The sequence below is a fragment of the Oenanthe melanoleuca genome, chromosome Z, assembly GCF_029582105.1.
Source record: "Oenanthe melanoleuca isolate GR-GAL-2019-014 chromosome Z, OMel1.0, whole genome shotgun sequence".
In the NCBI taxonomy this organism is placed as follows: Eukaryota; Metazoa; Chordata; class Aves; order Passeriformes; family Muscicapidae; genus Oenanthe; species Oenanthe melanoleuca.
In genome coordinates, this window is record NC_079362.1 from 21,106,008 (window position 1) to 21,120,321 (window position 14,314).

Here is a 14,314-nt window from a genome sequence, read left to right on the forward strand (position 1 = left end):
TCAGCCATCCCAAGTCTTGCCCCACAGGGCTGCTCTCAGTCCCTTCTCTGCCCAGCCTGTGAGTGTGTCTGGGATTGCCATGACCCGGGTGTAGGACCCTGTGCTTGTATGTTGTTGAACTTCTTGAAGTTCACCCAGTCCCATTTTTCAAGCCTGTCCCTCTGGCTGGGATCCCTTCCCTCTGGCATGTCGCTGCCCCACACAGCTTGGAGTCATCAGGGAGCCTGCTGAGGGTGCTCCCAATGCCACTGTCCCTGCCACCAACACAGGTGTTGAACAGTGTCAGTCCCAGTGTCAGTCCCAGCACCAGCCCTGGGGGACACCTCTGGCCACAGGTCTCCATGAGGACAAGGAGCTCTTTACCACAACTCTTTCCATGCCATCCAGGCTGTTGTTTATCCACCAGGTGGTCCATCCATCAAACCCACGTCTTTCCAGTTTAGAGACAAGGATGTAATGTTTGCAGTGTTTGTACAGATAGACATAAGTACAGATAGACAATGTCAATTGCTCTGCCCTTATCCACCAGTGCTGTAGCTCCATCACAGAAGGCAAGATTTCCTGTCTGTAAAGCCATGTTGGCTCCTTCCAATCACCTCTTTTTCTTCCATGTTTCTAGCATGGTTTCCAGGAGAATCTGCTTCATAAGCTTACCAGGTTAAATGCTCTGTATATCCCCAGGTCTCCTACTTTCCCTTTTTTAAAAAAGGGGATTATGGCTCCCTTTTTCAAGTCATCAGGAACTTCACCTGACTTCCATGACTTCTCAAGTATGATAGATAGGGACTACCACTGGAAAATCCATGATGAATCATCTACCACTTCCCTCAGAATTTAAAAATTTAATGTATTGTTAAATTTTCCTCATCCCTGAATTATTTTCTTCAATATGTTACATCTAGCCCAAAAGAAATGTCTTAATTCCTACCAGAAAGATGCAACCTACCTAGCTGTGTATAAAAGGTTCTCTCTTTTAAAGGTGCCTAATGTCTCAGAACTTACAGCGCTTAGGTAAATGTAGTTCTTTTTGACTGAACCTAGTCAAAACATTTCTTAGGCCTTTTAAAAATTAAGTGCAAGTTCAGTATTTTTAATAATGTTCATTTGAAACTTTAAAATAATTTGCAATACTTACCTTTCTTTAGGCATTTCCAGGATTGCTTTATTTTTCAAACACAGATTATATTTTTCACACATTTGCAGTGCTTTATGTTAAAAAGATATGCTCTTTACCTTGGTATTCAGGTCCATTTTTTGCATCTGAACCCCAAGTGTCTACGTTTGCAGCTTACATTTGCTTTGCTAAAAATGAAAATATTGGCTCTAGAATAATAGGTCTTAGTATTAAAATATGAGTTATGGCTTCAAAGCTTACCAGTATAATTTTCTTTTCACTAATAGCCCAGAAAATGAAACAACTATTTTTTCAATGCTATCTGATAACATTTTAAATAGCAATATGTGTGATAAGATTCATGGTATCTTTCAATGCATACACCAGAGGTCTCTTGTGCTTAACATCTCTTTTCACCAACCATGTTCATTTGAATGGTGGAACTACATTTTTCTTTGAATCAAAGCCAGCCAAGATGACCTCCATAGGATAGCAGCAGAAGGGGGAACTTGATCTTTCTTTCTAGTGCTTCTCTGTGCATCCTGCCAGCTGCACTGGGAAAATTCCACTTTTTACATCTTTACATCTAAGGACCACTTCAAAATACTAGGTACAAAACATTTCATTCCTGCTGCCACAAGTACTACAGTTATAAGGAAGGGATTATAAGGACAAGATGTGAGGACTCTTCAAAGTGGATTAGTAATGTGAATGGCAATCAAAGAAATGCTTTAGTACTTGAGGCATTGTGTAATTGACCTGAGCAGAACTTCTGATATATTGGGGGGGATGAGGGGAGGAGGGAAGAGAGAGAGAGAGAGAAAAGAAAGAAGGGAGGGAGAGAGAGGGGGAGAGGGAAAGGGAGAAGAAAAAGTATTTATGTCTTGTAAACCCCAGAAGACTTTGTGAAAGGAAGATGCAGCAAATATAGACAGCTATTTTTTTCCTCTTGTCTTGAGGTTTGGATCAGATTTTCCTTATATTGTCAAAATCACTATAGAAATAATTACTGAAATATATAAACTTTAAATAAATATTAAATATAATTTTTAATAAGATGCTAACTCAACTGAAAATGCTTTGTAGGAAAGCCAAAAAGCAAAACCAAGCTTCAAAGGCTAAGCGTCTACAAGTCTTTTAAAGGAGTGAATAATTTTGTCTTTATCTTTGGTTAGAAATTTGTGGTAGCTGTACTGAATCTTGGCTGCAGTTTGTTGTTTGTATGACTGAGACAGACAGTTTCTCCCCCATCTTGCTCACCCCTGTGTTTTGCAAATCAGTTTGGAAATGGTTTTCTACTCTGTGCACAATGTATTCTACTACTGTTGACTTACCTTCAGAATTTCACCTTCAGCCTTTCACCTCTGTAAGTCATGCCTCTCTTTTTACATTAAAAATGGCAAAACAAACTATATGCAAGGGAGACCTATGCCAGAGATGCAGAAGCTTGTGAACTGAATACCCAGGAGACAAACTGGACCACCAGCAGTAAAAACACAGTGTCGTGGTACTGATTTCAACTTCATGCACCTTGTGTGATGCCCATTGTCTCTTAATAGTTCAGTAATGCTGGGAGTGTAAGTATGTTACAGGCATAACAGGCCCAGCAGCTTTGCAGGTTCTGCAAAAGAAAACTTTCTGTTTTCTTGTGTTATTAGCTTGCTGATCTGCAACCAGAAACAGAATTGGAGCAGCAGCTATTTGTGCCAAAAACATGAGCTAATGGTCTTATAAGGAAAAAAATTTAACAGTCTTTGCATGAAAAAACAACTGCAGTATTGTATTTTGGCACACTGAAGTTATTATCTCCTTCAAAAGTGCTGAAAATACCTGAGCTAGAGATTTCTTGATCTTTTTTAATTTGCCCTTTTTTATTATTTTTTTTAATTGGGGGAGGAGGATGTGTCTTATTGCAAATATTAGCTATAAACTGTGCTCCTTCACTGTTGCTTCTCATGCATTCTTGATTTATGATATGTATTAATTTCTTTCTGGACTGGAAGGCTAATAGACAGCTTTCTTTGAACTCCAGAATAAATGACTGATTAAATTCAGCTTTAACTGTGTAATAACTAACCATCTATATAAACATGTGACATAACACTGTTTGCTTTGAATTTTGTTAAACAGCTCTCTTGACAATGGTCATATTATGCTAATGTGAATGTGTAATTATTGTTAAATCATTTCATTATTTTATTTATTAAAAAATTACTTAGCTATAATTTGTTTACACTGTCTGCAAGACATTAGTCAATCACTTGAAGAGCTCAGTTTTAGATGTCTATAAACAAAGGTTTAATATATAGAACCAAAAATGAGTTAAAACTCTATTTTTGTATATACTTCTCATGTGCACATGTGCCATTTTGCTGAAAGGAATCTGAAAAAATTATATTCTGTTATATTAAGATAAAATATTCTTTTAATTAAATTACTTAAGTATGTTGTGATGCAGTGCAAGCAGAGGTCATTTAACTTGGAGCAACAAATAATTAAAAGTCAACCATGTATTCATTCTAAACCTTTATGGTTGATAGCAGTTAACAGAGTTTGCTGATTCATTACTTTTATTTATTGGTGGTGTAAGCTCACCATGGGCTATCTCCTGTGATGTACTCTGCCCAGTACATCCAGATGGAAAAAGTCAGATTGAGTTACAAGAAGCCTTTGATAGGGTCACTATTGCAAAATATTCTGTGCTCTCTCCTTCCTGGAACAATTTCTGTGCTACTCGTACTTCCAGGTGTTAGGGGCAGCTCACCAGGAGGGCGAGCGTGAGGTGGGAACTTGTGCATTTAAGATCTCCCAGCAGAAAAAGTTGCAAACTTTCTAATAATCATCATCATTGCCTATAACATTGTTTTTATCCAGGCAGATAACTCAACCTGTTGCATAAACAGAACCTCTTTCAAGGACAGGACTTATCAACAGAAAGAGTATTGCAGATGTGTCTGAAAAAAGTATATTGCATTAGCAGGCTTTCCATTTTTTTGAGTGTAAAAAGCAGAGAATGCTGTTGCTTCATCTAAAATTTGCTTTAAACGTTGTATTTGTTAAATATTTAAATTAAAACTTAGTGGATTGTGCAATTTAGGAACATATTTTGAAGGCAAAAGGACTGGTTAGAAGTGTTTACTCAGTTAAATCCTCTAGTTCTGTTCATTTCGGTTGAAATTGTATTTTAATAAGTGTCCAACAGGAATTAGTGCTTTCAGATTATTGTAAATGTTTTTCACATTCCGTTTGGGCTTAAATGTAACCTAAATGGGGCTGAAATACTAAAATACAGAGGCCATCTAGACTCAAAGTAGTATTTTCAATCAAAAAAAATCCAACTGCCTAATATATGGTCTCTGAAAAGATATTTTGGCTGTTTTTGGAAAATGTCTTTTTTGAGGATGATAAAAATTTATTTCTGGAATCTCTTTTAGATGGCCAGAGGAAAAGGAGGGATGCCAATTAATACTCTGCATAGTGAGATGGTTTATTTAAAGTTAGAGAAATATACCTAGTACTTAAGACTAGCATTAACAAAAGAATTGCAGTGGAATTGTTTATCAGCTTCTCAGCAAATTCTGTTTGGGTATGCTAAATATTTCAAATTATTTTTCAGAGCTATAATGTTACAAAGCTTTTCTTTTTATTTAGCAATAGATGTTATTAATGTATTTGAAAAGTTTACCTAGGAAAGTATTTATGAAAATATTTGCTTTTTCTAATCCTACAAAGGAACTTCTAGTCTCAACAGTCTTCATGGTTAGCATTAATTAACATACTTTTAGGAACTTCTGTGTTCTATTTTTCTTAATAGTTAAGAGCTTGGACAAATATTTAGCATTCATTTAAATTAATATGATTTCTAATTAGGCAAGTCACTGTATTTGTTGTCATTGTGAATGTTTATATCAAAGGCTGTTATGTAGGGACTAAAATCTCTATGATTTTTTATTATTGTATTTACAGCTGGTTTACAACATGTTTATCCAGAAAACATTAGCAGCAATGAGAATACACAGATTAACCATTCCTCTTTTTTTTGTCAACATGCAGCCATTTTCAATTTTGTTACATGTTTTGAAAAAGAAAAGTAGTAGTAAGCTGCAAGGAGTATTCCTGAAACATGTAAACAAAGATTCAATATTAATTCCCCTGAGTTTTGTGTGGGGAAGACTTTTTATTTTTATTTACATGCACATTTAGGCAGAGAATGCTGATTAGCAATTTGTCTTTTCAATTTCCTTCTTTGTGCCAATGAATATAAAATAATTGTATGCAGAACTAAGTATCAAATGTGTATCTGACATGCCCAGTTTCATCCTTTTTTTTTTCTTATCTAATAACAAAAAGATAAAATTTGGCTATTCTTCTTAAATAGTCACGCAGGCTGCATCTACTGTGTCAAACCTAAATTTGAAGAGTAAGAAAAAGAAAGGAGTATAATTGACATCAGTCTAACAGTAGAGAAACAATTGCTAATTTCCCATTAAGTTCCAGACTTCTTTGTAAGTTGTGAAATCAAATTTTCCTTTTTTTAATTATTTTTTATAATGCAAACTTTATTAATTTCTTTAGTATTTAAAAGCCCTTTTTAAATCTTAGTTCTGAGGGTTTTTCCAGTGTTCAGGACAAGCTGTACCAGACCTACTTGCTGCTCTCACAGTCTGCTTTTGAGCAGATTCCAGAGTAGCACAGGGTTATCTTGGTTAGCTGGTTAGCACTGCTGCCCATCCAGACATCCATTGGACTTGCTTTTTATTTCAAGCCCATGGACTGGTTTGCTATGCTTACACAGTGCTGAGCCTGAGCTGCAGTTTGTCTTCCAGCCTGGGTAACAAGCTACATGTGAAATCATTGCATTACTTGCCAGAATAATCAAGTACTTAAGACAAGTATCATCATTCTGTGATGATCTAGATGTGACAAAACAGATTTAATCTTCTTTATTTTTAGTGAAATTATTTATTTTCCTATATTGCCAAATATGAGATGATGTGAGTATTTCACATCACTCATTTCCCGTATTTCACTGAAGTGTGAAATTCTGTTGCCATTGAAAAGCAATGCTGACTTGTTTCAATTAATATTTTACAACAGTTATTTTTTGTTACAAGTATTATTTGAACTTTCTTTTCTCAGAAGGATTTTCTTTGTTTTCTTGTTACTTTATTTTCTGTTTGTTTGCCATAATTTTATCAGGATTCTTCTGTGTGTGACAAGAATCGTAATTGTACTATTCATCATGCTATGGAGACATGCTACATATCTGCCTTCATGTCTCTCTCTTCTTCCAAACAGCATCACTATGAGACTTCATCCAAATGGGTTCACAGGACAATTAGCATGGCTATGTCAAATTCTTAAAGGGGAGCAAGGGGAACAGCTTGCAGTAATTTTTTTTTTTCCTTATTATTTCTTCATGGAAAAAAGTATTTTAAAAAAAAGATATTTTGAATATGAGCTTCCCAGTTTGCTTTACCTGAACTGCTAATTCAGAATCCTGATGCTGAGTTTTCATGACCTTGTAAGATTGTCAAAGAGCCCAACATAGTTCTTACATTTTAATTTACTTGCTTATTTCCAGTTTAACTTGGTGTTCAGTCTCCTGGACTAACTTTGCTTAGGATGGGGCTGATCTCTTGGATGCCCTAACACTGATGGGCTTCACACCAGCCTTGCCCTTTGCTGCTGCAGTGAGTGGCTGAGCTGCTGAGATACTACTGTAAGAGAAAGCTGAACTAATCTGCCTGGAAGTTTGTATTTATTCAAATACTGAATTAATCCCCACTGCTATGTTACAGTATTTTAGCATAAGCAGACATTACTTACTAATACTAATCCTCATATATGAGGATGCTGATGAATACATTGTAAAAACAAACAAAAAACCAACCCACTACCCAGCTACAAGAAGACTTCTGTAGCTGCAGTTTCACAAAATAGCTACAGCTTGAGTATTATGCAGGTTCATAAAGCACTTTGTGTATAAAAGCATCTGCTTTTTTTTTCTCAAGCATAAAGAAGTGTGGCATATCCATGTAATGAAGGTGTTTAAATGGAGGATATTACAGATGCCAAAAGCTGATGCAGGTTCGAGCAGATATAGGCATGTTCACTGTAGATAAGTATGTCAAGATCAATACAAAATCTGGTAGGAAGTTCTTGAGTTGGAAATTTTTTGAGAATGGAATAAGGTTCAACAAAAATACTTCTGTGTGACTTTTCTAGTGTTCTTTCCTGAGCACTTGCTTTTTGTAATTTTTTACAATATTGTACTAAGTAGACCACTTGTGTCTCCTGCTACAGCTTTTCTTTTGCTTTCTTTTGGCAAGTTTTTAGCTTATGCAACTTTATAGTCTAATTTTGGTTCTGTTTCTTCTTGACCTGGAAGCTGTATTCTCTGGGGATTGGAGGAAGGGAAGGGGACAGGTAGCACTGTAGTCAAGTTTGCTGTAGAAAAATACAAAAGATAGGACCATGGATCAGCTGAAGCTGAAATATAAGCACCTGAAAAAAGGTTCTGCTGTTATGCAACTTAAACAGTAAAGGGTGGTATTGGTTCTCTCACTGTTAACAGAGACCTCTGTTTCATTTGTTTTTAACTCTGGGGTGATTCAGGATTTACAGGCACTTAGAAAGAAAGAAGCTTTGTTTGTGTCCTTAGATATCACAGAACTAATCACAGAGTATTCAAAGTTGGAAGGGACTCACAAAAGTCATCAAAGCCAACTCTTCAGTGCATCCCATACAGGGATCAAACTCACAACCCTGGTGTTATTAGCAGCATGATCTGACCTGCTGAGCTAATCTCATGTTCCCCATATAGATTGAACACTCATTTTTGTCAACAAAGGTCTAATAACTGTACAGGAAATAATAAGGTAAAGTGATGTGAATGTAAATAGTTTGACAGCTTCTCTAGAAGATTCCACTACTAATTTTAGCAAGTGAACAATTTTTTGTAGGATTAGAGATGCAATCATGAGATGCTAGAGCCACTGACACAGCATATTTCCCAGTCTTTTATTTAAAGGCAATTATAGCCTCTTCATGGTAGAGCTGATGGCTGTTTTCTTCTTAATAGCGTATTTATTTTTGTGGCTTTTCAGGTAGTTAATTTTTGCACATAAAGTGCAATATGTCAAACTTCGCAAGTTTTTGGCATTGCTTTAAAAGTAAAAAAAAATTGTACATTTTATTCCATTTATTTTGTCGACCTAATTTTGTTCATTTCACTAGTTTCTTTAGTTCAAAATGAGAGCTAGTCTCTTGACATGATTTTATCCTGGTTGATTTAAAATCAAATTCAGCATCTTACCATAACTGTTCATTTTCTAGTAAACTTCCAGCAAACTTTTAAATCTCATAGCTGCACGCTGCTATGATGTAGTGCAACAGAGTAATGTATGAATTATACCTATTCCATCTCAGAAATAATATCACCTAAGTTTCATTCTGCTTATGCAGCTTCTTTGAGAGCTGCTAGCCTGTACAGAAGCAAGTAATTTAAAAAAAAATATCTAGTTTGTAAATCCATGTGAATCTTTGAAAAACATAAAAATTAATGCAAATGGCTGGACATCTTAAGAAATACTACAACTTATTACTTCTGTGAACTTAAAAATTTGTGAATCTCTAAGTATATATTAATTTCCTTCCTGAAGAGCAATTTGCTTTTTTATTTAAGGGCTGCAAGAAAGCTCAACAATTGTCTGTGGTGGATTGAGGGTGGACAGTGGATTATGTATTCACTGAATGTTGGTATGTCCCTTTAAATAAAAGGAAAAACAAACCTGGTGAAGCATTTATTATAAGGGGACAACAAAACTCTCCATAGATGTATTTTTGGAGGTGTATTAGAAACAGTGGAATACAAGGAAACGGTGAAAAATGTGTTTGTGACTGATTGCAGAGATGCTTTTCAGAGAAGTTTAGGGATACAAGCAAGAAGTACATGTTACTTTCAGTGTCATGTTTTAATCTTACGATTACATAGTTAGATTCTTGGAATGAGATCCTGGCATCCTATGAGAAATATGGAGTTTTGAGTATTGGTCCAATCAAAATAGGCCATTTGCCCATGAAAGGCCTTCATCAGAGGAGGTAAAAACTGGACAAAACTTATAGTACAGTTCATACAATATAAATATTAGATCAGCGTAGGCTGCTTTTGATAATCACATGACTTTTCCTTGGACTAGATTCTGAAATTTCTTTAAACAGGAATTGCAGTTTGACCTCAGTGGAAAAACAATACTTCATGCTAGCTCTATATTTTCAAGCAATTTTACATAAAAATTTGGTTACATTGAGGGTTGGGTTAACTCTAAAATATTTTGCATTGAAAATTGTTTGCAACTTCAGTGTTTTTGTTGGGGTTTTGGGGGTTTTTTGGTTGTTAATTGAGCTTGAATAGTATTTTTTTCCTTTTTACCTGAACTTGATTTTATTGATTAGTTCCCCATGCTCTGTTAGTTGCAGCACAGAATTCCTGAACCCAAATGCATGTTGGGCATTGTAATGTAAGGTTGTAATTGTAATTGTAAGGTTGTAATTTTGGATTTTGATAGAGGAACCTAGCTCTGGGCACCTAATATTGCTGTCCACTACCAAGCTAGAAAGCAGATAAGAATAAACTGGTATCCTGGTTCGTTCACGAGCATCACAGTGGATTCTACAGAGCTTGAAGCCTCAGGATACTGCTGGCAGAGTAGAAGTGGGCATATCTGCAGAACTCAAATCCAGTTAATGGCTAAGGAGCTCCTTAGACTATAAAATTATGTATCCCCAATATTTGTACATGGGAGTCAAATCCTGTTTTATTCAGAACTGAAAAAATGGACAGATTTCTGCACATCTAGATCAGCTTTTTTTTCTTTTTTTTTTAAGATTAATATGCTCTTTCTTATGTCCATAGAAGATGCATTGTGAAATAAGGGCTGTTTTTTTCTTTCTATCTGCAACAGTACCAGTGTGTCAATCATGGGTTCTCATGTTGTTTTTTCATCTTATTTGAATTTTACCTTCTGGGACAAAAAAGCAAAAGAAAAGAAGAGTACACAGACTCAGAGCTCATGGTGGGAATGAATCTGGACAGATAAACTGTGCTGTTGTGTTCAGAGCCATTTCATGCTGGATTTATGTTTTACAAACGGATAAGTGACAAAAAAAAAATTTGATATGTACTACACATTTGCCCAGAAGGCATGAGATAAACTCTTTTAGTCATTAATTTGAAGGGTAGTTCATAACAGACTTTCCTGTTACTCTTGAGAACATTTTTGCTCTGCAATACATAATTTTTCTATTTCTTTGCTTGCCAAGGAATTTCTTGGGTTTATGTTGCATCAATCCCTTCTATCACTGTTACAGTTTAATAAAAAGATGATAGGAAGCAGTAGGATATTTAGATATGTGTAGGCAGACCCTAATATTTACACAAATCCATACTTAGATGCAGAGGCGTTTTTAAATTTATGACTTGTAGTCCAGAACTGGACTTCCTTTTCTTTGTTCCTGTTTCCTTCTGAGTTGTCTCTGCCTTATTTTGCTTATGTAATGGAAGGTGATAATAAAAATTCTTTCACCTGTAAAATCTCATTCTTGCAATGAATTTCAGTACTGATGGGATTTATCTACCCGTATTCTGAAATTTTCAAGAGTTTATATGCTGTACCCTGGAGGGGATGTGTGGGATCTAACAGTTTCTAGGGTTCAACTGTACATCTCAGCTTCTAGAATAATTATTTAAATCCTTACTATTTCAGGAATTCAATGTCTGTGTTTTAAGGTGGTTTTTTGTTGTTTGTTTGTTTGTTTGTTTTTTGGGGTTTTTTTTGAGAGAAGAAAAAGAAATTTAAATGCTGGGCTTGGAATACTGAATAAATGAGTTGTGTATTTAGCCTTTTAGAGAAAAATTGTTGTAAAGTTTGTTCAAAGGTGCTTGAAAGCTCTCTGAATGATGGTTACTTGCATGTTTGTTGGTTTCAGGAGAAGGAAAGCACTAAACTGAATTGATGGATGTGAATTTTTATTGATTTTGTATTATGCAACTCTGCATACTGTAGGAGCAGTGAAAGCTGGAGTGCTTTTCTCTTTTTTGGTGATTTTGCTTTTAGTATTTACCTTTTACTGCTGTGCACATAAGTGGGTGACTGGTTTGACTGAGTAAAGAGTCACTGCCTTCAGTAGTGAATTTTCTCTTTTTTTTCCAATTAATATATGGCTCATATCCATAAAATAGTCTTAGTTTGAAATCAGTAGTACCAGCACCAAATTACTGAAAGCAGGAAGTAGAATTGAAAGTTTCTGTGGCACTATGGCCGCATCTGGTTTCATTTCAGACTTATTGGGTTGGCTTCTCCAGAACATCACAGATAGCCACAAGGATGTCAAGCTGTGGCACAGATTTTTAATCATGCACTAAAGTTAGTTAGCAACATTTCAGCTACCCATTACTTTATGTACATCATGTGAGGCTGTGAAAGACAGAGATCAGTTTTTAAGTGTGTACCAGTGCTACTTCCTGTGGTATCTGTTGTGGTTATGTGTAGCTTGTAACTACAGTTGTTCACCTGGGTACTGAGTTAAATGCAGTTTTCAGGAAGGGCTTTTAATTGTCACCTGAAAAACCTCTCTGCCAAGTAAATACACCATTGGTTTCATGCTGGAAAAAAAAAAATCAGTAGAAAAACGAGTGTTGAAGACTAGAAAAGATCTAACAATGTAGAATCTAAAAAACAGAATTCTGGGAGGTAGAAGAAAACTTCAAATAAAATGCATGAGTTCTTAAATACTTGTGAGTGGAAGCTAAGCAACATTTTCTCTCTTTCAGCAAATGCTATTTAAGGATTGTTTTGGAGGATTTCAGATCTTATGGAAAATACTCATAAAGGGAGATAATGCAAGAGAGAATTTCTTTCTCAGAGTGTCTTTTATGTTAAAACATTGTCAGAAAATTGTGTATCAAACTTACAATTCTAGGTGTATAATAATATCACCTATACAGAAAATGCATATTTAAATCTAGAGTCTTTGAAAGGTCAGAGCTAAAAGATATACTCTGCAGAATTTTTTGGTTCAGAAGCTGTCATGCAGAAGCTAAAGCTGAACAATTTTGTCTCCTTCACTGGAAGGCAAAGCATAATACTGAAGAATTACACTTCACTCACTATGATATTACCAAGTAAACCCTGGAGGGAAAGAGAGGGAATTTCATTCTAGACTGTTTTCATGTTGTATTTCTCTTGTATTCAGGTGATGAGCTAGCAAACTAGCCATCCCTATCATTATTGCTGTCGTCGTTTTTATGATGATTATTGTATTACGTTGACAAGAAAAAAGAAATAACGGTCAAAAAAATTGGATTCTTCAGTTCTGGGGAGGACAAACTGGTAGTGGAGAATGGCTTTGTTTTTCTGTGCCTCCTCTGAGTTACGCTTTTCTCACTGTTCTCACTCTGGCTGTTGTGCAGGTGGTTGACCAGATTGACACACTGACATGCGATCTGCAGCTGGAGGACGAGATGACGGACAGTTCCAAAACAGACACGCTGAACAGCAGCTCCAGCAGCACGACGGCCTCCAGCCTGGAGAAGGTGAAGGTGCGGGGCAGCGCGCCCCTCATCAAGCCCCCCGCTCACCCCTCCGCCATCCTCACCGTGCTGCGGAAGCCGAACCCGCCGCCTCCTCCGCCTCGGCTGACGCCGGTCAGGTGCGAGGAGCCTCCCCGGATGCCTCCCGCCGCCAACCCGGTCAAGACCAACGGCACGCTGCTGCGGAACGGGGGCCTGCCCGTGGGGCCCGGCCGCGTCCCCAACGGGGATGTGTGCTGCCTGGCCGGCGCCGGCCTGGAGAAGGTGGCGGTGCAGCCCCTGGCGCACAGAGCTGAGAAGGAGCGGTGCGCCCAGCCGGGAGCCAGGGAGCGCGTACGGTTCAGTGAGAAGGTGCAGTACCACGGCTACTGCCCCGACTGTGACGTTCGGTACAACATCAAAAACAGGGAGGTGCACTTGCACGGCGAGCCGGCCCGGGCTGCGGGGAAGCTGCCGCACCAGTGCCCTCCTCTGCCACCTCCTCCACCTCCGTTGCCTCCATTTCTTCTGGAAAATGGAGGGTTGGGGATAAGTCCCAGTAACAGCTTTCCTCCTCCGAGACCTGCAACTGTGCCTCCACAAACTGCGCCAAAACCCCAGAAGACCATCTTGAGGAAGTCAACCACTACAACAGTGTGAAGTATGCCCCTTGTAATAACTCTTTGTTTTTCCCTATATATAAACATAAATAGGTAATGAGCACTTTCTACTTGAGCAATAAAAAGACCCAATGTATTACACCCTGTGTCCGGTGAAGTGGCATAAAAATCACATGGTAAGTACAAAGAGGAATACTTGTTGATCTTATTTGTACTCACCACAAATACCCTTATGGCAAAGGGTGCTGAAAAAATACTCATTCTTTAGCACCAAAGTTGTAAACATCTGTGGCAGTTTCTTATTTGTAGCATATTTTAAAAGACAGTGAAGAAGACAGTTCAATGTGAAAATACTGCGTAGCATTATGTGATAGATTTCAATCTATCTGACGTAAGGGAATAACCATTTCTCTCCTGGGTTTTGGGGCATTTTAAATGTCTTTTGATGAAGCCAAGTGAGTACCAGATAACAGCCTTTGACTGAATTGTAGCCAATGCTTTTTTTCTCTTCATGAGTGCTTGAGCAAGCTCGCCGTTTGTGGGGTGGTTGCAGTAGGAGGTAATCACTGGACCCTCTGCAGCTCGGTCTTTGGAGGGGAAGTAAAGAAATTATTGAAATGTATGTCAGCGTGGTTCTGGAAAACTGAGTTGCATTTTATTTCTCACGTCTTAGTGCATCACTACCAATGTAAAGTACAGAGTTTTGAGATAAGAATGGATGGCCCTGTTAAGTTCCTCTTTCTTCTCTATCTGCAAAATGGTAGTGGTATTTTATCTCACTGTGCAATGGCAGACTGAAAAAACAAAGCCCAGTCCTGTGTTTTTACAAAGCTTTTGTCTGGTACAAATCTTCTTTTTGAAGGCAAAGAAAATGTTGCTTAAGGCCTCCAGGGACATCCACTTAATTCATGTAAAGAGCTTTGAAGTTGAAAAGCTCTGTGCAATTATGGAGCATTAACAAGATATTTTACATGTTATCACATTTTGATGGCGAACCCAATTAATATT

General features: G+C 37.3%; 1 protein-coding gene across 3 annotated transcripts in view; it reads left to right on the forward strand.

Annotated features, from left to right (window-relative positions):
* PRR16 (proline rich 16) overlaps window positions 1–14,314 on the forward strand; it is a 136,914-nt gene that overhangs the window by 80,219 nt on the left and 42,381 nt on the right. For 2 of the 3 annotated variants that reach the window (XR_008842593.1, XR_008842592.1), the window contains exon 2: window positions 12,588–13,482. Coding sequence is in view for 1 of the 3 variants with exons in the window: in XM_056514444.1 (XP_056370419.1) it covers window positions 12,588–13,346 (759 nt within the window). In the remaining 2 variants the exon portion in view is untranslated. The remainder of the gene's footprint in view (window positions 1–12,587; window positions 13,483–14,314) is intronic. The other variant, XM_056514444.1, reaches the window with a different exon arrangement.